The 22,355-nt window shown below is 38.0% G+C and overlaps 1 protein-coding gene across 3 annotated transcripts in view; it reads right to left on the reverse strand.

Annotated features, from left to right (window-relative positions):
* The window catches only part of RNF130 (ring finger protein 130), a 102,964-nt gene that overhangs the window by 43,191 nt on the left and 37,418 nt on the right, over window positions 1–22,355 (reverse strand). For all 3 annotated transcript variants that reach the window (XM_082453519.1, XM_082453518.1, XM_082453517.1), the window contains exon 3: window positions 9,047–9,297. In XM_082453519.1, the coding sequence (XP_082309645.1) occupies window positions 9,047–9,297 (251 nt within the window). The remainder of the gene's footprint in view (window positions 1–9,046; window positions 9,298–22,355) is intronic.

Here is a 22,355-nt window from a genome sequence, read left to right on the forward strand (position 1 = left end):
GTCACTCATTTTTTGGATTTTTCCTTTAAAAAATAGTCAAATTTACCAATCATCTTTATTACTCTACTGGATTTTGAGCCGTAATTCAAAGTTTTCCAAATTCTCCATTGAAAAGGAAAATTTAGCCTTCATTTTTCTCCTAATATGTGTAGTTTTATTGTTTATAATTAGAGCTCTGCTTCATTTGAAATTTATCCTGGTGTACAACTGAGGAATGGATCTAATTTTGTCTTTTTCCAATTGTTCCACAACCATTTATTAAAAAGTTCATATTTCTCCACTGATTTGAGATGATGCTTTGTATTAAATTTCAACACTCAGTTGTGTCTATTTTTGGATTTTGCATTTTGCTCTATTGCTCTGTTTATTCATGGATTAACTCTTAACACTCTTTTAAATAAGAGGCTTTACTAGGTATTATAAAACTTGGTGTGGCTAGCCACCTGTTCACTGCTCCTCTTTTTCAGGATTTTTTTCTTAATTACTTATTCTTCTAAATAAATTTTATAATTACCTTATCTAACCCCAGAAAAATATCTGAAAATAATTTTATTGGGCTTAAGTTAAACTTATGAATGAATTTAGGAAGAACCGATACATTCATTGTATTGAATGATTATATTCAATAGGAAGAAGGTGTCTTTTCCATTTGTTTAAGTATATACCATATATACATGGTATATATATTTAAGTATATACGTCTTTTAGTAGTGTTTTGTAGTTTTTCTCATATAGATTTTATACAGTTTTAAAGTTTATACCTAGATTGATCCATCCATCTATCCATCCATTCATCCATCCATCCATCCATCCATCCATCCAGGCTGAGTGTGTATGCTCATGTGTGTTACTGACTGCCTCAAGGGATGAGGCTGCCCCACCACCCTGTGTTCCCTAAAGTTCCTTAATGGGTTGTCAAGGTATTTTTTTCAATTGTTTACAAATTAGAGTCTGTGGTGCTATATCTATTTTACCAGTTGTTCTCAGATTTATTTGCTGAGGTTTCCCCTCTGAGTGAAGCCCTTTCCTTCTGATTTCTGGTTCTTAGGACCACCCTTTTCTTCTTTTGGCTCCTTTTCTTGGAGCTACAGTGCAGGTCTTGCTGCTGTAGTTGTCTGGCATGACCACTCCTTTTCCAGAAGTTCTTGGAGGTACCCTGCTCCTTGGCATCATTGAAGATGCTGTCTGTGGGTTTTTCCTTTTGCTATCCTAGTTGTTCTTTGTATTTTTAAAAGGGATTTGGGAAGATTAAACAAAATACCCACTGCTTCCATCCTGCTCAGATCAGAATTCTAGTGAAGAATTTTAAACAAAAGAGTTCCATGATGAGATCTGAATTTTGGAGAATTCAGATCTGACTTCCAGGGAAGAATGTATGTGACACAGAAAAGACTGGAGACAGAGAGACCAGGTAGAGTCTAGTACTTCAGAGAGATAAGTAGGGCTTGAATTAGGCAAGTAGTAGTGGGGCAAGAGGAGAGGACAAAGTAAGAAAGATTTAGGAGGTAAGACTGACAGAACCTAATGACTGACTGATGCGGGGGAATGAGAAGAGAGGGAAGTCAAGAATGGCCATCCCAGCTTTCTAGTTAGTGACTGGCTATGTGGGAGAGGCATCACGGTAGATGAGAGACTGGCAGAGAGAGGAGAGCAGGCACTGATGGGAGGAGTTCAGCTTCAGCAAGTTGATCTGAACGTATGTACGGCACCTAATTAGAGATCTCCCATAAATATTTAGATATATCACTTCCACTTCTGAACTTTCAAAACCTGCAGCAAAAGTAAAAAACATCTTTTCCTTGTGTTTGATAATAATGTCAAATATCTTCATTGTAATATTTTTCTTGGAACTTGGCTTCTCTGTTGCTACCTTGTTTTGGACCATCCCTTGAGTTTTAAATACTTCCCTCAACATTTCCCATCACTTTGTGACAGGTATACCTCAGCTATGATTTTGTTCTCTTACTTGAATCTGTCTAAAAGCCATTTTCCCCCACCTCTTGGTTTTAATACTATTTGCGCCATGCTGACTCTCAAATATCTAAGATGAAGCACAAATTTCTTTTGTGAAGATCATTTTTTTTTTAAGATCCCTTACCGTCACCTGACTACCATGCCAGGTACTTAATAATAATATGAAATAATGATGATATTTACAGTAACTAAGATTTATTCAGTACATACCATGTGCTAGGTACTGTGGTAAGTCCTTCACATGCACTGACTCATGACATCTTCACAATCATTTTATGAGAAAGAATTACATTATTCCCATTTTACAGAAGAGGCGATTGAGGCACAGAGAGATTAAGTAATTTGCTCAGATTGAGAGCTGGTAAGTATGTCCTATCCAGACTTCCTGAAAAGACTGGAGGGGGCAGGTGTCTTGGGAATCTGCAGTTTTTGAAAGTAAAGGAGGAGGAGGAGGAGGAGGAGAAGAAAAAGAGGAGGGGAAGGAGGGGGAAAAAGTGCCCCCACATGATTCTTTTGCATACTAAAATCTGAGATCACTATACTAAGTATAAACTACCAACCCTAGCTTCCAAAGCATTTCTCATAACCCTCTACCCACTCATATTCTCCGTACTTCTGACTTTAGTTAACAAAGCTACTCAAGTTTCCACCTCACCACACACAGAACATTATAGAATGGGACAAAACCACAGGGATGCATCATTTTATTATACAAAGGAGAAAACCCAAATCCAGAGAGAACTAAGGTGATCTATCTAAAGTTAGTAAAAGTGCTGGGACCAGAAACTTTGGTCTCCTGACTTTCTAGTCCAGTTCTTTTTCCATTGTAAATGCCTAAAAGACTTCCCATATTATAAAATATGAAGGGATATTGACCATCAGGGGCTAGATTAATTTATTTCACTTGGTTAAAGACATCAAGAATACCAATGTGAACACTATTCTATATTTGGATGCAGAGTGTCCAAAAGTTTTAAATTGGTAGAAAACAATTTAAAACAACTCACACTGCTTAATTTAACAGGAATGATCTGTTCAAAGCCAGATGGTTCACAATATATTGATGACAGGTCACTTCAATGAGACTCATCTCTGGTTTCTGTTCAGTCATCAGAACTCTCCCATAGACACATAATTAGGTCTATATCAGCAGACAATAGGGCTTTCTTCTTTTAGACACTGGTGAAATTCAGGTGCTGTAAATATAATTTTTCCCTGACTGAAATAACTGTCTTGTAGTCAGCACCTTCTTTCATTCACTCTCTCATCACTACTACCTTTTTCTCTTTTGTCTGAAACGAAGTTATCCCCAACAGTTTTCCAAGGTAACCATTTGTCTGTGCCCCAATCCCTCCCCCAGCTCTCTACATAACCTTATTTTATTAATATTATTTTCCTTTGCTCTTCAATATTTTCCTCTTTAAGAACTCTTTCCCCCAAGCCTCTCCTAACAGAAAAAAATCTTTTATCACTCCACTGCTAAAAAACCTTTGATGACTCCTTACTGCTTAGAGAGCAAAGTCTAAATTTTTCAGCATGAGAGTCAAGCCCTTCATCTTCTAGTGTCAATATGCTCATCCAGTATCAGTTCAGTCTCAGGTCTCCTCCCTACTATTTCTGATGCCATTCAACTCTTCTGTCTCTCCTTTTATCTCCCCACAGCTCTGTGGAAAATGATCCCTTTGCCTGAATTTCCACCCAGTTCCTGTCTGATGAAGTCTTATTCATCCTTTAAAATTCAGCTCAAATGTCACTACCTCCTCTGGATAACACTCTAGTAATATCACTCTGCTCCAAAAGAATAACTCTTATACTACACGGTATTTTGATTACATCTGTCTACCTTCCCAATAGAATGTAATCTCATTCTTTAATTCATTTAAGCATTTATTGAGATACTGTGACATGCCAGGCCCTGTGCTAAACCCCAAGGATGTAGAATTGAATATCTTAGAAACACTCTGATCTCAAGAAAATATTTTGTACTAGAAAAACAAAGTCTTAAGCTTTGATATAATGTTTAGAAGGCATATAGTCTCTGAATATAGAAAGTGGTATTTATTTATGTAAATTGATCGTAATAGCAAGACATGAAAAAGAAGATAGAACACTTGCAATATACTTAAAAAGTGGTAAAATAATACATTCTCAGTTCAAAGATCTAGTTTCCTTTTCTAGTTCTGGAATTGTTAATCCCTAAAAAACATAATAAAATTCAATATACCGTCCAACTATGAAGAAATCTGTCCCTTTTTGACTAAATAATCTTTTCCTAGGGGAAAAACCTTGGCAGTATGCACAATAACTTCTCCCCTTCCAATCTGGAAGGAAAAGACTTTTGAACCCACCATTTTTGAAGATTATACATGCAAAGTACTAGCCTTCCTCTGAAGAACATTCAGTCTTCTTCCATACTTGCACACGCAAGTGCATTCTCCAGTTAGCTATCTTCCGAGATAAAAATGGGCAGCAAAAGCATATTTTATTTCAGTAACCTTGAGATATGTATAAAGTCTAAGAATACTGCATATACATTTTGGCAAGAAGCTATAACGAGTTTTAAATACCTTAAAACCATATGCATTTTCACAGAGGATTTTCATAAGAAGACCTTCTAAACTCAGTAATCCTAGGTTATGGAATTTTTTTATACCTGCCTTATTCCTCAACAGTAAAATAAAAGGTTTATTGTTCTGGTTTGTCAAACTTGACCACTTTGGGATTAAGGGTACATTATTAACTATGTAATTGTGAACAAGTTTACATTTCTCAGAAAAACCTTAAGTACGCTTTCAATAAAACACACCAAACATCTATCCTCTTGTGTGGAATAACTATCATTGTCTTATTAGAAGGTGACATTTAAGTTTACCATCAGCCATCATCTGACCTATTTGTATTCAGATGTATTCTAACAAGTTTTCAAGAAGAGCAACCACAGATACCTGGCAGTACACTAAAAAGCCAAAGCATTAGATTCTTATTTCCAGTGTAAAATGGTGTCAGTTGTGTACATTACGCTGTGCTTAGAAAGTTATTCACAACACAGGGCTCTCTTTGGTAGCATATTCTGTAGAAAGAACTGCTTCACGATGACAGTTTGTGGGAGAAAATGAGTCTCTCCTTAAACTCACTTATTTTTCTTCACTAATAGTTCTGGTTTCTCTTTTAAAATAGCCAAAGGTTTCAACCAGTTGAGTTGCTGCCACCTTCATATTAAACTTTAATAAGCTAAGCTTTTTAAGCCACATAAAAATTTCATCAAGTGCTTCTCAACCTTAGGAAAAACGGAAGGAGGAACAAAGGTCAGAATACCACTCTGCTACAGCAGCGTCTGGAGAAGAATGCTTAGGAAGTCTGCGTGCAGTCAGCCACAAAACCAGTTCCCGTTTGTGGCCTGCGCCAGATGGTGACTATGCTGAGTCCTTCATCACACACAGGCCCCACGGTGGGTGCTAATTAAAGCAGTACCATCAAAGAGCAGGCTCCTGGGACAAACCATTTGCTTTTTTCAAAAGTCCTTGAGATGCGCTACATTCAAACGAATATTTTAGGGTTTTCTTGTCAAGAACACCCTTTTAGAGCTACTCTTGATCATTTTACTTTCAGTCTTTCATGATGGCAATATATTTAAAAAAACACCTTTAACTTATTTAAAAAAGGAGTATAGCATGCTACTTAGTTATATGAAGTTAATAACAGAAGGAACAGATAAGAGTTCAAAGAGGTGACTTGTTGCTGGGAAACAAGAATTAGAAGGAGGAGGGGCTTCCCTGGTGGCGCAGTGGTTGAGAATCCGCCTGCCAATGCAGGGCACACGGGTTCGAGCCCCGGTCTAGGAAGATCCCACATGCCGCGGAGCAACTAGGCCCGTGAGCCACAATTACTGAGCCTGCGTGTCTGGAGCCTGTGCTCCGCAACAAGAGAGGCCGCAATAGTGAGAGGCCCGTGCACTGCGATTAAGATGAAGAGTGGCCCCCGCTTGCCGCAACTAGAGAAAGCCCTCGCACAGAAACGAAGACCCAACACAGCCATAAATAAATAAATAAAAATAAAAAATAAAAAAAAAAAGACTTGGCCCTGCTGTGTGCAAAAAAAAAAAAAAAAAAAAAAAAAAAAGAAGGAGGAAAAGATTGGGCAAGGAATCAAGCTTTGTGGTTTTGACAAAGGTGCAATACTGGACAGACATAAGCAAAAAAAGGAAACTCAACCCAAACCTCACACTTTACACAAAAATTAATTCAAAATGGATCATGGACTTAAATGTAAAACTTTTTGAAAAAAATTAGAAAGTCTTTGGTATCTAGGGCTAGTCAAAGAGTTTTTTTTAAGACTTGCCAGCAAAAGCACAATTTATAAAAGGAAAAATTGATAAATTAAGCTTCATCGAAATTAAAGATTTTGCTCTTCAAAAGACCCTGGGAGAAACTGGGAGAAAATATTTGCAAACCACAGTTCTGACAAAAGACTTGTATTTAGAATGTATGAAGAACTCTCAAAACTCAACAGTAAAAAACAAACCCAGTAGAAAATGGGTAAATGACATGAATAAACATTTCACTGAAGAGGATATACAGGTGGCATTTAGCACATGAAAGATGTTCAGCATCAGTAGTCATTGGAGAAATGCAAATTAAAATCACAAAAGAGATATTACTATACACCTATCAGAATGGCTAAAATGAAAAATAGTGACAACACCAAATGCTGTCAAGGATGCAGAGGAACTGTATCAGGGATGTATTTCTACTGGGAATGTAAAATAGTACAGCTGCTTGGGAAAAGAGTATGGCAGTCTCTTATAAAATTCAATATGTGCTTATCATAATAACTCAAAAATTGCACTCTTGAACATTTATGCCAAGGAAATGAAAACTCATGTTCACACAAAAACCTGCACATGAATGTTCATAGTCACTTTATTTATAATAGCCAAAACTGGAAACAACTTGGTTAACCAAGTTATAGTACATCCAAGCCATAGAATACTACTCAGCAATAAAAAGGAAAAAACTATTGATACATGTAACAATTTGGAAGGATCTCAAGGGAATTACGTTAGATGAAGAAATCCAAACTCTAGAAGTTAAATAATATGTGATTCCATTTATATAGCATTCTTGAGGTGACAAAACTACAGAGTGGGGAACAGACTAGTGTAGTCAGGGGTAGGCAGGGGTGTAGGAGAGAGGTGGCTGTGGCTATAGGAGAATTTGCACAAGGGATCCTCGTGATAATGGGTCTGTATCTTGACTGTGGAGGTGGTCACCTGAAACTGCACAGAACTATACACACACCAGCACAAGTTTAACTGGAGAAATCTGAATAAGATCAGTGGATTGTATCAATGTTGATATCCTGGTTGTGATATTTACTATAGTTATGCAAGATTTTACCACTGGGAGAAAATGGGTGAAGGGTATTTGGGATCTCTCTGTATTATTTCTCATAAATGTATGTGAAATTACACCTATCTCAAAATAAAAAACTAACAAATGTAAAGGACTGGTATTCCTGACAAAAATGCATATAACCTGGATCTAATCATGAAGGAATATCAGACATCAGACAAGCTCAAATCCAAAACAACTGGCCTGTACTCTTCAATAATGTCAATATCATGAAACAGATTGAAAGAGACGTGACAACTGAACACAACATACAATTTGATTGGATCAATCCAGGGTTTTCTTTGCTATAAAGGACATTATTAAGATAATTTCACAAAACTTAGAAAAGGTCTATAGATCAGATAATGATATTAATGTTAATTTCATTATTTTGATAATCATACACTGTGGTTATATAAGAGAATGTTCTTGCTTTTAGAAAGTACACAATGCGTATTTAAGGGTAAAGGGGCATCTTATCTCAAACTTACTCTCAAATGGTTAAAAAGGAAATATGGTAAAATGTTAACAGTTGGAGAATTTGGGCAAATACTTTATATTACTCTTGCAACTTTCTGTAAGTCTGAAATTATAAATAATAAAAATTATCATGATAAAAAAGTTAAAGATGTACAGGATGCTGCACAGAGCCTGGCACACAAATGTTCAATAAATTATAGTTTTCAGATATTTTATACATATTTCCAGATGCAGAAACAAGTTGAGAAGCTAAAAAAACTGTGCAAGAGGGACAAGGGCAAAATGGTGGTAAGGTCAGGATTTGAACTCCACACCAAAGTCTGTGCTCTTTTCACTAGTATGAGCAAGGATGAAAATTTCACCCTCCCCACCACAGGGACTTAGATGAACTCTGAGGAGAGGATGGTGTTATATAAAAATTGTCTTCAAACCACTCTCCAAGCAATTTACTTCTTAGTGTCCTAGAAAAGCACAGGACTGGTAATGGGACCTAATACCTCAAACCTGGCTCCAGGGTAGATATTCTATATATAGCACATCAAACAAACTAAGTAATAAACTCACAGAAAACCATCTGCAAGCCCTTTACTACAGGGCAGTATATTGTCTTTTCTGTGTCTTTAATCATTCATCTGAAATCCACTGCGCTGGTCAATGGAATTTCTAGGATGACTATCTAGATATATCTCTTCTATTGGTCCTTCCCCACCTCATCACTGCCCCATGGCTAAGCTTAAATAGGACAGGTAATTTATTTTTAATTTATTTTTTCTGAATAGATAATACATAGTTCAAAATTCACATGGAAAAAAAATTTCACATGGAACAAAAATATATATAGTGAAAAGTCTCCCTCCCCCACCCTTCCAACTCCCCTGCCACTGACAACAAATGTTACCAGCTTAAAAATGCAACTTTGTAATATTTCTTCAAATTGCCAGAATTAGCTAGATCACACTATGATATTAAGCTAACCATTTACCTGGAATATTCCAAGTGATCACTGTAAATTTAATAATTTCTCCATTTAGGTATTTCAAATATTCTTAAGACACTTGTATAGATATGTTTTCGACATATTAAAATGACTGAGGGTTACCACTTTTTTTAATGAAAAAATATTCATATTATGTATGATTACAACAGATGTCTATGAATTATGGCCAGTAAGCATCAATCAATATAGAGTACTGGTAGCTCACCTGGTTCCTGTCCCGGGCATTTGTGTACCTGATCTTCTGAATGAAGTAGAATATAAGCCATGCTGAAGAAATAATCATCAAAACAATAAAGGATATTGACACGAAGACTAGAGAGCCACGGCTGAAGTTCTTTGGCGGCATTCGAGTTCCAACCGCTATTGTCATTTGTACAGAGATGTTTTTCTCCAGGTAACTCAAAATATCTTTACCCCTCAATTCTGTAATCATGACAGCAATAATATCTCCAGTGCCTGTAATGTAAAATAAATATATATACTCAAGTGACATTTAAAATTTATAGAACATCAAACATATAAAAATGCTACTTAGCAAAACTACTATAATTTTTGCTAATGGCAAGGGTTTGCAGATTCAACTTTTCAAATGAAATGAAGTTGCAGTTGGGTATGCTGGCACCAAGTGGGAACAGAAACTTGTTGTGTACTACTTAAGACTTAAACGCACTTGAAGCATAAAATGATTGCAGTGTTAAGAACCATATTATCTTATCTTACAACTATTTAAAAAACAGATTATTAAATCAGCCAAATGTAACAAAAGACGGTACACAGCATTGTATTATACACCAATAGAAATGTGATAAAATCATGGCAGGTTTTCACTGTAAAACTTTTTCCATCTTAAAATGTTCTTTCGAGAGTCCCAACTCCTTATAAAAAGGTGAAAAACTTTTTACATTACTCTTTCTTACAAATGTTTATGGAGCACCTATTGTGTGTAGAACTAGCACAGGAATAGAAAGAAGCAGAAGTACAGGATATACAGTTTTATAATTTCACTGACTTAGGACACAAATCTGATAATAGAGTTCCAACAGCAAAATGCCAAATGGTGGTATCTTTAATCAATAACAGTTGAAACTAACTTTGATCCTATGTGTAGGTCGGACTGGAGGAAGGTTCCTTTTTCATTTATCCCAGAACTTTTGTAGAAATCAAACTCTTCCTGAGAAATGTCCAAATTTCAAAGCTCTGGACTAGTCTGGCATCAAAATACTTGTAGCTTCTAACAGCCGTCCAGAGGTTCCGCTACAGCCACTATTTAAGTTACTTATAAGGATGTTTGTAAGTTGCTCTCCTAGTCGTCCAGTTCTTTCAATTACATAAGCAATAATACGGTAAAGGCAAGTGACTCTCTCTCCTATGCACAGCATGAAATTTCTATCCCTTTCCTTCTCCAGAAAGGGAATAATTTCCCATCTTCTTTTAAGCAAAAAGAGAAGCCTTTCTACCACCAATCCAGCTGTCAGTGATCATCCTTTCATAAGGTGAAGCTGCCTGTGGCAACATGCAACTTTTACAATAGGCCTTCCTTCTTCAAAGAGCCCCGAGACTGTGGGGGTCAAAGGAAGGCGAACAGACATTTTATTCTGGGAAAGAGAAAATAATAACCACTTACTTAAATTTGAATAAAGTTTGTGCATATAAATGTAAACCACCAAAACAAAATCAAAACCCCCCAAACTTGCCCTTTGGAAGGCTTCAATGACTACTACTACTAAATATTTAGTTTATGTCTCATTTATCCTATTTAACTAAAAGGACTATCCTCGTACAATGTGCAGTCAAAAGACCATATACAACTGAAAAGAAATTTAATAATAAAAAGTTTTATGAAAAGTTTAACCCAGTGGAACATATACCTTTGTATAACCTCATTCGAAACTGTGCCAGTCATTTCATCAGAATTTATCAGCAGTTTATCAGAATACTGATTAAAAATCCAAAAACAGAAAGAAAACTGCAAAATTAAAGCAAGCAACAAAGTTAACATCTAGTTATCTTTCTGAAGTAAGAGTTCTGATCAGTAAGTCAGAAAAAAAAATCATAAAACGATGCTAAACCATTTAAAATTTCCATTTAGAAACCTTAAGTGCTTTTAAAATGTTGTTCAACAGGCAATGATCTGCAGTATAAGATACCAGGTATGGCTATAAAGTAACTGAGACGGATCCCACAAACAACACATGACAATCAGTCTCATTGCTTTATAATCACACCAGGTACAAATGGTTTTAGAAACCAGTTCTGAGGCTCCCTCCTGAAGACTCAAGCTGGAAAAGGAGCTGGGAAAGCTGCACAGGTAGCCAAGGGAACCAATCCATGTAATTTCATTCATTCAAACAACACTAAATGAGCACCGCCTAATTTCAATTGGAAAGCTGTTTGGGAGAAGAAGCATTTAATTATTTCAACCATCCCTTCAACAGTAGTTATTGAGCATATCCTATCATCAAGGCTCCTTAATGTTCACTTTGCAAAGAGAGTGGAAAATTACCTGCTGTTGAATAGTAGAAAAGATACATATTGGTCTCTGTCCCTGGTTCCTGGGACAAAGCTCCTTAAAACCCTTGCAATTTCCTAAGTGACAGCACTAGGAGCATCTTTTGTTCTAATATTAGGTCTTTGGCCTTGGTTCCTGACACAGAGCTCCTAAAACCCTTGGAATTCCCTGGGTGATGGGAGTGTCTTTTGTTCTAATGAGGTGAATCTTGGTGGGCTCCTGGATAGGGGCAGGATGGGGGCAGGTCACCAGAGAGACCAAGCCATGATGAGAAGCTTGGACCTTTCAGCCCCACCCCCCAATCCTCTGGGGAGGGAGAGGGACTAGAGACTTGAAGCCTGCATAAAAATGCCAAAGTATGGAGGTCAGAGGGTGTCCACGTTGGTGAACACATGGAGGTGGTGAGAAGATGGCATGCCAGAGAGCCCCTTCTCACACACCTTGCCCTATGTATGTTTTCACCTGTATTCTTTATTATATCCTTTATAATGAATCAGTAAATTAAGTTTTCCCCTGAGTTCTGTGAGCCATTCTAACAAATTTTTGGACCGGAGGAGGGGGTTGTGGGAACCTCAACTTACAGCTGGTGGGTCAGAAGTACTGGTGACAACGTGGGACTTGCAACTGGCTTCTGAAGCAGTGGTGTGGGGGGTGGGATGTCTTGTGGGACTGAGCCCTTAACTTGTGGGATCTGATGCTAACCCCAAGCAGATAGTGTCAGAATCAAATTGAATTACAGACACGCAGCTAGTGTTGCTGAAAATTGCTTGGTATAGGGAAAACCCCACAAACATTTGGTGACCAAAGTGTCGGAAGTGAAGTTTTCTGTGTGAGTAGTAGAAGAGACACACACAGGAGTGCTTTTTCCTTTACACCTGCTCTTGATTACATGAAAACTGCATCTGCTCTCAAAGGGCAAAGGACAATTTTAAAGGGACTAGAGAGAGGAGCCAAACACCGGTGGTCTCATAATGTTACTACAATGGAGGAGACTGGGAAGAGTGACAGGAAAGGAGACTAAAACACTGCTGGTCAAACAAAGTGAAAAATAATTACAGCAGATCATCAGAATACCAGCAAAGGCATTAGTCTCAACCATTTTAGGTCGTAAATCCCTTGGAGAATCTGATGGTAGGGCACCCCCTTCTAATTTCAGGAGAGGTTCACAGACTTCCTCATTCCCCACCCATAAAGGTGATCTGGGCTCAAAGACCTTACTTTAAGGATTGCCTCAGACACTTGACTTTTAAAGACTGTGAAGCCTTGGCCCAGCTTCTGGGGTGGGGTGGGGTGGGGGGAGGATATTAATGCCAGAGAATATGTAAGCTCAGGATAAAATTAGGGTTAGATCAAGTAGTGACTGATAAAGAGTTAAGAACTAGTTAGACTGTAACGATGTGAACATTCAAGGAAAGATGACAAATATTTGGAACATTCATCCCCACTCTCACATCTGAAGCCCTTGGCAAACAATGCTAATAAATCATGAATATGGCCTCAGAATCCCATGCATTTCAACATGCCCAGCAGCGAGGATTAATTTGCCAGAGATGTCGATGAAGTAAAAACCTAGTTGTGATACCTGATTTCACCTACTTTATTGAAAACTTTCTCCACTGTTATTCTTTAATGTGAATCTGTTTCCTCTGCTTGAGTATGGCTACTTTAATAAACAATTCTTTCTTCTTCTATTTTGAGAATTTTCAAGCCTACAGTATAGTTTCAATACTGTATGAACACTCATGCACTTTTTTATTTAGATTTGTCAACTGGTAACACTTCACTTTTTCTGTGTGTATTTATTTTTGCTGAACCAATTGAGAGTAAGTTGCAAACATCATGACATTTCCTTCTTAAATACTTCAGCATTATCTCCTAAGAACAAGGACACAGTTCATTTATCATACTCAAGAAACTGAACTCTGATATGACATTTTTCTGCAACATACTGTCCACATTCAAAATACTTGTGACTGATTCTAATAATGACTCTCCGAACTGTTTAGGTTAGTTGAGTACCCAGTACCTAATCAGGCCTTGTGGGCACTGTGCTTAGTTGTCTCTTCTTGTTAGTCTCTTCTGATCTAAAACAGGTTCCTCAGTCCCTTTTGGTCGTTCACGACATTAACCTTTTTGATGAGTCCAGGCAATATGTTTAAAAAATGTCCCTCAACCTGGATTTGTCTGATTGTTTCCTCATGATTAGATCTCCAAAGTAAACACTTTTGGTAGGAATGCTACACAGGTGACGTTATGTCCTTCTAGCGTGCTACATCAGGAAGCATATGTCGGGTTTTACCTTTATTGATGAAGGCGAATTTTATCACTTGGCTAATAGGCTTTCATTCAACGCTCTGAGCACCCACTAATGCCCACCTGAATCAGTCACTACAATAGTGTTTGCAAAATGGTGATTTTTCTAACACTATGATTTCTTCTACATTTTGTAAAGTGGTTCTGTACTCAATATTCTTCTACTTATCTTTATTTCCTACTAAATAAACAGAACTTCTGGGTTGGCATTTTTTCTGTAAAAAAGAGTCCCCCTCGCTGCAACACCTAGCACTTCTATTTTTTAATGGGAAAAAAGGGTAAGTGAAAAAATATGGTAATGCTGCTATAATCCTGACTACAAAATCAATTTTCAGGGGCCAAAAAATGAACCTCAGAATTAACCTCCTTTGGGCTCTGAAGTCAGAATGTCTGAGTTCAGATTCCAGCATGATACTTAACCTCTCTGAACTTCAGTTTCTTCTTTCAAAAAATATTACCTGCAGGCTTCATGGCCGATGCTCAGTAAATGCTACAGTTTACGGAGCTTATTCTACTTGTATTATTATTACTCACGGAAAGCAGAGGAAGGCATTCTTTGGAGGAAACCACAAAGCCCCCACCACAACATTTTGGAACTCCTATTCTAATTTCTCCCACCACCTTGGGAAACACTCAGGTATCTGCTGACCAACACAATCCTCCTGGCTTCCAAGAGGATTTGAGCTTCAGCTCAGGGAGTCCCCGCAGTTGGGAAGTATCAGAAATCACCAGCCTCTCCCCTCAACTGTCTTCGTCACCCCGCTCCTGAGAATGACTCTCAGGGCAAGCCCAATTCAGCCAGGCAGCTGATACTTTAACTCTAGAAAGGCAGATACAGGAAAAGAGCAAATGAACTGTTTGAGGCACCAGGCCACAAGTGGAGAAAGTGCTTTTACTATAAGCTCTTTCACTTTTGTACTATAAGCTTACCTGCAAAATCCCATTTAGCAGAGGTTTTATGCCTTAATAGATGAACTTGTTTGTTAAGCTCAAATCAGCTGCCAATGTTTTAAGGAATTTTAAAGCTCTTAAATAATTTTAGGAAATTTCCCATAAAAAATAGCTCAGGGGAATGCTGCATTCCCACATTAAGTGTCTGCAATGATACTTTTATAACTTCTGATAGTGGCATCAGTTATTCCTATAGAATTCAATGACCTCTTTATATGTAGAGCAGAACACCATATATTGTAAGTGAAAGAGATTAAAATTTCTTTAAAGGTCTAGAATGGCTGCTGCTGAAGGAACAGGTAGGTGTAGGTCAGGGATTTTCTGTACTAACCTACCAGTCACATTGCACAGACTGGCTGAGCCCTGTGTGCTTGTGTCTCAATGAATCCGCTCACTTATGATCTGAGGGCTTCTCTTAACTCTCACTTCCACTGACTTAAATCCTTCTCAGATGTTACTCTATAATACTTTCACTTCTTCAAACGTAGTATTCACTTGTCTCTTAACTGACCCCTTAAAGAATTCAAGGGAGAAAAAAAGATGTTACATTCTTTTATGAAATGAATACAGCAGTAATTCTGATCAATGTGGATGACAGGTTATATCAATTATAGATCTCCTGCTGAGATTTGTCAGTGGTTTTTCTAAAACACATCTGTCATGTCATTCCTCTGTTCAAAGACTTTCATGTGTCCCTTCTATCAACTAAATAAAATTCAAACTCCTTGACATTCAGGGCATTTTGGGAGGCAAATGGACCTAAAGGTAACTGACAGTCATGTGATGGTAGACACTTCTTAACCAAATGAAGCTGTCAAAGTGACTGAAATAGTGGCTCGTGATCTAAGTAGAATGCAAGTGTGAAGTGTGGAGGGGATAACTGGGAGAAAACAGAGAGAGAGCCCAAGGAACAGGAAGCTTCAACAAACCCAAATGACAGGAGAGGGAGAGAAAGAGAAGCAACACTTGGAGAACAGGACACTGGAGTTGAGACTCCATAGATATAAAAATTCCAGGAGATAATGAGGCCTAGGTTCCTGGTGAGGTGGAATGGTCAAAGGATCAGAGTTAAGAATTTTAGGTTTGGGTGTTCACTCTCCACAAGGATTCTGAAGTTGGCCAGGATGATGGCAGGACCATGTGTGGGTAAGTCAGCAGGAGTCAAGGCCTCTGAGAAGTGACAGGCAGCGAAGTGAATGACTGTGATAAAGGAGGGACACAGGGTGTGGAGCAAGAGAATGAAAGGTGAAGTTTTGTCATTGTGGAAGTGCACTGGTTTGAAAGCAGCTGTACTGATTCAAGAAAATGCCAGCACCATGGGTATACAGCTGATGCCCACAAGGTTCACAACACTGACTAACTTGAAATTGTGCTGAAGTTTGAATCTAAACCTCCTGCCCCGAGGCTGATATACAGGAGCTCCATGTGTGAGCCACCGAGCGATTCCAGAGTTGCTTGATAATTCCTGATGATCCTCAACTGTAGTTTGTCCTCAAAAAGAACAAGGGTCTACTGAATCCTTGTTCTTTTTTTCCTTGAGTAGGAAGTTCTTCAACCTCACACAAGCGGAGCAAAGGCTCAATGCCCAGCACTCAAATGTCAGTTTCTTTTCTTCTTATACTATCTCCTGCCTATATGCGCTCATCAGGTAATCTCTACATCATAAAAAAGAAAAGATGGCAGGAGCAAAGACCAGCATGGAAAAGAAAGCCACTTTCTTCCTTCATGTAGAGAGGCAGAACGGTAGGAAAGTAATTAGGAAGACATCACCAGACACTAAGAGAGTCATCAAATCTTTTAGTTAGAAGAGTTCTTAGGGGTCATCTTCAACATAATACAGGAACACCCTATAAATTACTGACTCTTTTAGGTAACTGGTTCTATCCATGGGTAGTTTTAAGTATTAGAAAGGTCTTTTTTATAACTAAAATCTTGATTCCTAAATGCCCATTCATGGCTCTTGGTTCTCTTCTCTGGAGAAGCACCACTGAATAAACTGTATTTCACTTACTGATGGTGTAAAATACCATCAACTGTAAGGTGCATTGTCACTGTATCCTGTCAATAAACTGTAAGATGCCATCAAATACAAGAAACACCTTCTAGAATCAATGAAAATTCCTCTTCTACACAACAGTCCTTCTGATAGTTAAAGACATCTTCCCTGGGGCTCCACCTCAGTCTTTTCTCCATACTAATTATTCACGAAGTCCCAAATTATTCTTTTTCAAAAAAGATTTTTTAAACAATCTAACATTTACAAGTTAGAAATATCATATAAAAACCTTTCCCACCACCTTGGGAAACAAACCATTCAAGAGTAAGTTACTGGCAGGATGCCACATCACCCCCAAATATTTAGTGTGTATTCTACAAACAGAAAACCATTTATAAACAGAGTACAACCATCAAAATCAGGAAATTAACACTGATACATTACTAATCTGAGAGTCTATTCAATTTACTCAATTTCCCAATAATGTCCTTTATAGCGGCCCAGATGAGAGCCATGCATTGCATTTAACTGTCATGTCTCATTAGTCTCCATCAGTCTGGAATAGTCTCTCAGACTTTGCTTGATGTTCACAACCTTGACACTTTTGAAGTCTACAGCCCAGTTATTTTGTAGAATGCCCCTCATTCTGGATTTGTCTGGTGTTTCCTTGTGGCTAGACTCAGGTCATATACCTCTGGCAGTAACATCACAGAAGTGATGCTGTGCTCTTTCCAGTGAATACTCTCAGGTGGCACAGTTTTGATATGTCCCATTACTGGTGACGTTCACTTTGATCATTTCGTAAAATAGATGTCCTCCGGGCATTTCCACTGTGAAGTTACTCTTTCTCCCCTAGTAATTATTAAATATTCTGTAGGGAGGTATTTCGAGACCAGGTTAAGTATTCCATTCCTCATCAAACTTTCAATTTATTTTACTTTTTAGATCAGTATGAAGTCACAGTTACTATTTTTTTTTTACTTAATCGTCTAAAATACTATCATTATTCATTTTGATGCTCAGATTCCAAACTGTGTTCGATAAAACACGTTTATAGACTTTTTCCATCCTGTTCTTTTTTTGGACATCATTTTTCAATGTCTTTTTCAATTCTTTCAACAAAGAATGAATACTTCCAATATCAAGAGCAGTATGAGACTAACATCTTCCTTCATCTGAGTATTATGTTCACAGGGATACAGGCCAAGCCTTCAATATATTTTTTTAGCAGCCATGGCACATGTTAGCATATGCTGAGCTTACATGATTGAAGGCTCCCAGCTGTCCTCCATTTGAACTGTTACTTAAGCCACGTCTCCACAAAACCTTGTTACTAACTTTTTTTTAACCCATTTGCAGGCTGACCTAATGAATACTTTCTTTTTGTTGTTATATGTTCCAAGATCCACCTAGTTTTGTGTCATTTTCAAGTTAAGATACTTATATTTATGTTTTCTTACGAGTTTTTTTTCAATTTAAAAAAATTTTATTGAAGTATAGTTGATTTACAATGTTGTGTTAATTTCTTTTGTATAGCAAAGTGATTCAGCTATATGTACACATATTCTTTTTCATTCTTTTCCATTATGGTTTATCACAGGATACTGAATATAGTTCCCTGTGCTATACAATAGTAGGACCTTGTTGTTTATCCATCCTATATATAATAGTTTGCATCTACTAATCCCAAACTCCCAATCCTTCCCTCCTCCATACCCCCTCCCCCTTGGCAACCACAAGTCTGTTCTCTGTTTCGTAGATACGTTCATTTGTGACATATTTTAGTTTACACATGTAAGTGATATCATATGGTATTTGTCTTTCTCTTTCTGACTTACTTCCCTTAGTATGTTAATCTCTAGATCCATCAATGTTTCTATAAATGGCGTTATTTCATTCTTTTTTATGGCCAAGTAATATTCCATTGTAGATATATACCACATCTTCTTTATCCATTCATCTGTTGATGGAAATTTAGGTTGTTTCCATGTCTTGGCTATTGTGAATAGTGCTGCTATGAACATAGGGGTGCAGGTATCTTTTTGAATTATAGTTTTGTCTTTATATATGCCCAGGAGTGGGGTTGCTGGATCATATGGCAACTCTGTTTTTAGTTTTTTGAGGAACCTCCATATTGTTTTCCATAGTGGCTGCACCAATTTACATTCCCACCAACAGTGTAAGAGGGTCCCCTTTTCTCCACACCCTCTCCAGCATTTATTATTTGTAAACTTTTTAATGATGGCCATCTGACCAGTGTGAAGTGGTACCTCATTGTAGTTTTGATTTGCATTTCTTTAATAATTAGTGATGATGAGCATCTTTTCATGTGCCTAGTGGCCATCTGTATGTCTTTTCTGGAGAAATGTCTCTTTAGGTCTTCTGCCCATTTTTCGATTGGGTTGTTTGTCTTTTGATATTGAGCTATATGAGCTGTTTGTATATTTTGGAAATTAAGCCCTTGTCAGTTGAACCACTTGCAAATATTTTCTCCCAGTCTATAGGTTGTCTTTTCGTTTTGTTTATGGTTTCCTTAGCTGTGTAAAAGCTTATAAGTTTGATTAGGTACAAGTTCTTGATAAAAAATTTTTAATGAGTGGAGAAAGAAAAGTTAAGTACACAGTTAGGCGTTCCAGCCAGGGAAGATTTAAGTTGAGAAGAAAGTAATTTACATTAGCTTTCACACCAAGCACCAGCACTCCAAAGGCCTTACAATATGTTACTTATGTTTAAGAACTTCTAAGTCTGAGAGCTCAGTGAACTGAACAATTAAGAAAACGGATGGTGGTTGGTGTCAGTCAGGTTTCTCGCTTTTGGAGTGGGAGTTTACAGATAAGCAAAGAGAGAAAACTAGAATGATCTATGTAATGTAATGGATTAGAGTTGGAGACCTAAGTATGAACTTATTCTTAGCTTAATATAGATACAAATGGTTATATGTAGAAATATTTATAGATATGTGCATATACAGGTATTAGTATACACACATATATTTCCTTGCTCTGTCAACTGGGAAGGCCCAGAAGCAACAGAACCTTAGTAGTAACAAGTATACCTAATACCCAGAGCCTGGCTTCTAATATCATTCTCCAATAAATGGAAACTAGGGTTCCTCGGAGAAATGGCTGATTTTAGGACTGGGACAGGAAACATATACAAGATGATCCTGGAGCTTCTTACAGCACCAGAAAAGAAGGAAGTGCTCAAAAAAGCAAAACAAACAAAAAACCAACACCCATGGTAATGGCAACATGTCAAAGGACACAGGAGTCAACTGAAAGAACTCTCAATGGCCAAAGCTGAAATAATTTGAGCAAAAAAATAAGCAAAGTAACACTGTATTACAATACAAAGTATAAAATAAATATCCATGAGTCCATACTGATACATATAAATGACTGAATAAATTAATAAATAGAGAAGAGATGAATCATCCAGATGAAATAATTCCAAGTAAATATGTAATACTTTACCCTAAGGAGGGGAAGCCTAACTCCCCACTCCTTAAGTGTGGGCTGTGCACAATGACCTCCTGAAGAGTGTTGCATGGAAGAGAGAAAAGAGAAACTTTATTTATTTAGTTATTTATTTTATTGTTATAATTTTTTTTGGCTGCATCAGATCTTAGTTGTGGCACACAGGATCTTTTCGTTGTGGCAAGCGGGCTTCTCTCTAGTTGTGGCATGCGGCCTCCAGAGCGCGTGGGCTCTGTAGTTGCAGCACACAGGCTCTCTGGTTGTGGCGTGTGGGCTCAGTAGTTGCGGCATGTGGGCTTAGTTGCCCCACGGCATGTGGGATCTTAGATTCCCGACCAGGGATCGAACCTGCATCCCCTGCACTGGAAGGCGGATTCTTAACCAGTGGACCACTAAAGAAGTCCTAAAAGAGAAACTTTATAGTGGAGAAGCCTGACAAACAGCCAGGTGGTCAAGGTCAATATCAACAGTGATCACTCATATTGGTAGTACATGATATGATATGATGAGAATGACACTTTACCTCTGTGGTCTTCCTCCCCAAACCCATATCCTCAGTCTAATCATAAGAAAAACAAACAAATCCCACTGAAGGACATTCTACAAAATACCTGAACAGTAGTCCTCAAAAAACTGTCATAACCAAGAGGAGCCTAAGGAGACATAATGACCAAATGTAATGTGATATCCTGGATGGGATCCTGGAACTAAAAAAGGACATTAGATAAAAACTAAAGAAATCTCAATAAAGTATGGACTTCAGTTAATAATAATGTACCAATATTGGTTCATTAATTATAACAAATGTACCATACTGAAGTAAGATGTTAATAATAAGAGAAACTGGGTGCAGGGTCTATGGGAATTATTTGTACTATCTTTGCAATTTTTCTGTAAATGTAAATCTGTTCTAAAAGGTTTATTTTTAAAAAGAGTCTTTCTATAAAAGGGAACAACTCATCAGAAAAAAAGGAGGCTAGAAAACAAACAACACTTTTAAAGTGCTGAAACCCAGAATTCTGTACCTATGTCCTTGAAAAATGATGGCAAAAAAAGACACTTTCAGGTAAATGAATGATGAGAGAGTTCATCACAGCAGATCTGCACTGCAAGAAATGATTAAAAAAATTATCTGTATTGAAAGGGAAATGACACCAGATGGAACTTGTAACTGTAGAAAGAAAAAAAGAACACCAGAAATGCTTATATGTGAGTAAATATAAAAGCCTATCACTTTTCCCTTCATCAGTTTTTCTGTTCCCATTACCCTCACCAACAAAGGAACTCTTTTCATTCCTCCTCTAAAGGCTCTGTAGACTTAGAATTTGACAGTGGGTAGAAAAGCCCTCCTAGGGAGAGTCTGTCTAGAAACTCTGGGGGATTTTACACTGTTACAAACATGGAGGGGTGCCTCTGGCATTTAGTAGGCATGGGCCTGGGAGGCTAAACATTCTGTAACTACAAAGGACAGTTCTGCAGAACAAAGAATTATCCTGCCCCGATATGCTTCACATCCCACCCCCTGAAAAACCTGAATTGAGGAGCACTGTAAGGCATCAATTAAGGGGTAAGGTAGCCTCACCAGACCTCTGACACAGGCAGCCAGGCTGCATCATCTTCCTTAGCAGCTGTGCCTTAATTGAGCTTGCAACTGTAAATCCAGGTCATCATCATATGAACAGCTACCAAGTAAAAAATGTCTTTTGTCCTGTAACCTATGGAACTGATTTCTAAGCCAGTATTCTAAACCCCATGCAGATCCTTTATATTATTTTAGCTTCTTCCTCTTCTGTTGCTGGAGAGGAAAGGATAAGCACACGCAAGATAAAAAGGCAAATCAAGGGGCTTCCCTGGTGGCGCAGTGGTTAAGAATCCACCTGCCAATGCAGGGGACCACAGGTTCGAGCCCTGGTCCAGGAAGATCCCACATGCCGTGGAGCAACTAAGCCCGTGAGCCACAACTACTGAAGCCCGCAAGCCTAGAGCCCATGCTCCGCAACAAGAGAAGCCACCACAATGAGAAGCCTGTGCACCACAATGAAGAATAGCCCCCACTCGCCGCAACTAGAGAAAGCCCACGCAGCAACAAAGATCAAACTCAGCCAATAAATAAATAAATAAATTTTAAAAAGGCAAATCAAGTGATGAGTCCAAACAATTTACTCAGGATGCTGAGCCTGCAATGTCCGTGTTAGACAGGAAGCCTAGAAGATAAGTTGTCTTAAGTATCTGGCAGAGGGAGGGGCTCTCCACTTCCAGAGAAATAAAG

The sequence above is a fragment of the Balaenoptera physalus genome, assembly GCF_965194825.1.
Source record: "Balaenoptera physalus genome assembly, chromosome: 3".
NCBI lineage: Eukaryota > Metazoa > Chordata > Mammalia > Artiodactyla > Balaenopteridae > Balaenoptera > Balaenoptera physalus.